Source organism: Glycine soja, chromosome 1 (genome assembly GCF_004193775.1).
Source record: "Glycine soja cultivar W05 chromosome 1, ASM419377v2, whole genome shotgun sequence".
In the NCBI taxonomy this organism is placed as follows: domain Eukaryota; kingdom Viridiplantae; phylum Streptophyta; class Magnoliopsida; order Fabales; family Fabaceae; genus Glycine; species Glycine soja.
The window spans coordinates 18281776-18285090 of record NC_041002.1 but is presented as its reverse complement, the minus strand read 5'-3'; the positions used below and the strand labels follow the sequence as shown (position 1 = coordinate 18285090).

Below are 3315 nucleotides of genomic sequence, written 5' to 3'. Positions count from 1 at the left end.
TTTTCCTGAAAAACATAGAAAACGAAGTTCGTTTTCTTCTTTTTTTGAGCCTCTCAAAGGCATATCAAACATGCAAACCAGTCAAAACTATCTACACAGTACAATCATTCACAATGTCCTAATTTTAAACTAATATAATTTCATTAAAACCCTAAAAATTAAAAGTTAAATTCTATGGTTTTCTACCCTAAGGTTCACCAAAGTAAAAGAGTAAAGGGAATGAGGAACTTACTTGGATTGTTGATTGCTGAAGATGTAGAAAGAATGAATGAAAAAATGCTCGAATTTGGAGAGAGAGAGGATGCAGGCAGTGTTCTGAAAATTTCAGGAAAATGTGAGTGTAACTGATGTTACACTCACTTAAGCAATTTTCAACTCTCTCGCTTAGCTAACCGTAGCGCTAAGCGAGCTAGAGAAACGTTTGGTTTCTCAAAGTGGTTCGCTTAGCGGAACTGCGCCCTTAGCCAAAGTTTGAAATTCAAAATCTGAATTTTTTTTTTTTATAAAGCTGGGCTTAGCGCACAGAAGGGGCGCTTGGCGGATTCTGCAGATCATAATACCTGCAACTCTCGCTAAGCTTGGCTTTAGGTCGGCTTAGCTAAAATAATGCATCTTGAATACAAAAGGACTTGCGCTTAGCGAATCATAGACCGCTTAGCACTGCTATGGCCGCAAGGAATTTGGCTTAGCTGACATGATTGGCGCTTAGCTAAATAAAACCCAGTTTAGGCCGCAAGGAAATAGGCTTAACGGCGATGTCTTGCGCTTAGCCAATGAATATGATGTGCTTAGCCAGATCGAATTGAATTGGGCTTAGCTCAGCAGGGTAACGCTTAGTGGACCAAATCAACTTGAGATGCAAGGGTTGAGCGTTAAGCGCTAGAGACTCTCTGCTTAGCGCATGACAAAAGATGCGCTTAGCTCGAGGCTTGTGCTTAACGAACATTATGCTCATTCAAAAACAAGGTGATATACCCCAATGTAATGAATGAAGCAAGTTTCACATTATGCAATGCATAAAAAAAAAGAATAGCAGAAATTAAAACTGGGTTGCCTCCCAGGAAGCGCTTCTTTAACGTCATTAGCTTGACGCTTTTACCTCAATGGGTGATTAAATATTGGTCCTCACCTTCAGGACTTCTTCTTTAACCTCCATCACCTGCAAGAAAACATTATGCTCTGGCACCGGCTTGTTTTCTCCAAAAAGATCAAAATTGATCTTCTAATCTTCAAAACCCATCTCCAATGTCTTTCTTCCCATATCGATTATGCAACTTGTTGTTGACATAAAGGGACATCCCAAAATGACTGGAACCTCATGGTCTTCCTCCATATCCATGACCACAAAATCAGCTGGAAAGACCATATGTTTCACTCTTATCAGAACATCCTCAATTACCCCGTAAGGCCTTGTGATGGATCGGTCAGCAAGTTGTAAAGTCATTCTTGTGGGCATGATTTCCAACTCTCCCAACCTTCTACACATGGAGAGCGGCATTAGGTTGATACTAGCTCCCAAATCAATGAGAGCCTTTCCCACAGTCACTTCACTGATTAAACAAGGAATAGTAACACTTCCAGGGTCTTTATGTTTTGGTGGAAGAATTCTCTGTATTACAGCACTGCAGTTGCCTTCCACAACAATATTCTTCTGGTGGATGTATCCGTTTTTCCTTATCAACATATCTTTCAGAAATTTTGAGTAGAGTGGCATTTGTTGCAAATCTTCCCCAAAAGGCATAGTTATTTCCAATTTCCTGAAAATATCAAGGAATCTCGCCAAATGACGGTCCATGTCCTTCTTGGAAGGTACCACAGGATATGGTACTTCTATATCCTCATTCGAAGCTTTTTCTTTCTTCTTCTCTCTTGCTTTTTCACTTCTACTCTTTTCTTTCCCTTCTTTATTTTTTTCAACTTTTTATTTTTCTTCATTTTCTTTTTCTTTTTCTACCTCTTTATTTTTCGTAGTCGTTTATTTCTTTCTCCTCAGCCATTATTGGTTTTTCACTCTCCTGATTTGTCACATCTGTTACCTCCTCTTTCTTTTTCTCAGGTGCCATCCTTTACAACAATTTGTTTCTCCAAAGCCACCCTATTCTCAACTACCAAACACTTCTTGTTTCTTGTCATCACAACATTGCATTCCTCTTTGGGATTCTTTTCTATGTTCGCCCCAAAGCTATTGGATGACTTTTCAGCTAATTGTTTGGCTAGTTGGCCTACCTGGATCTTAAGGTTCTTCAATGTTGACTCAGTGCTTTTGTGATTTGACATGGTTACCTGCATGAATTGAGTCAAAGTCTCCTCCAGCTTGGTTGTCCACTGAAAAATGTTAGGCCCTTGTTGAGGCGGCCTGTTGGAAGGTCCACCCTGGTCTTTGTTAAATTGATTACCAAGGTATGATCTCTATTGTCCTTGTTGGTTGTAAGGACCCTGGTGGAAACCTAAGAATCCACCTCCCTGCCTTTGTTGATTCCCCATGTAGCTAACCTCTTGCATTTTCTCTTCAAAAGGAATGCAAAGATCGGATTCATGAGTACCACCACGTATGGTACAACCTGTGACCTGCAAAACAGAAGGCTGTAAAGGTTGACCATTAGACAAGTTAGTTGGCAACTTACTCAGGGTTTCTGTCAAGATCTCAAGTTGCCTAGAGAGCAACTTATTTTGTGCCAACACAGCGTCTAATGTTGATAGCTCCAATAAACTCTTCTTAGTGGGTTGATGAACTCTATCACATAGAATGGCATGATCACTGGCAGACCTGTTTTCAATCAACTCTGTTGCTTCTTCAGGGGTTTTCAGTTTTATTTTTCCCCCTACAGAAGCATCTAACAGTTGCTTAGATTGTGGCCTCAACCCATCTATGAATATGTTAAGCTGGGTTGGCTCAAAGAGTCCATGGGTGGGGGTCTTTCTTAACAAACCTCTAAACCTCTCCAATGCTTCACTTAGGGATTCATCAGGGAAGTGATGAAATGATGAAATTGTAGCTTTCCCTTCCGCAGTCTTTGACTCGAGGAAGTATTTCTTCAGAAATTTCTCAACAACTTCTTCCCAGGTCTTTAGACTTTTACCCTTTAATGAATGAAGCCACCTCTTGGCTTCTCCTACCAAGGAAAATGAAAATAGGCTGAGTTTGATGGCTTCATCTGGTATGCTTGCAATCTTTATAGTGTTACAAATTTCAATGAATGTTGCCAAATGTGCATAGGGTTCCTCATTTAGTAATCCTTGGAATAAGTTCCCCTATATCAAATGAATTAAAGAATGAGGGTAGTTTATGTTTGTGAGCTTGGACTTCCGGACGTG

General features: G+C 40.2%; 1 protein-coding gene across 1 annotated transcript; it reads right to left on the bottom strand.

The window, feature by feature from the left end:
* Positions 1-1222: 1222 nt before the first annotated feature.
* Positions 1223-1795, bottom strand: LOC114412863. The gene has a single exon (XM_028376990.1). The coding sequence runs from the start codon at positions 1793-1795 to the stop codon at positions 1223-1225; it is 573 nt and encodes a 190-aa protein (XP_028232791.1).
* Between the last annotated feature and the right edge of the window lie 1520 nt (positions 1796-3315).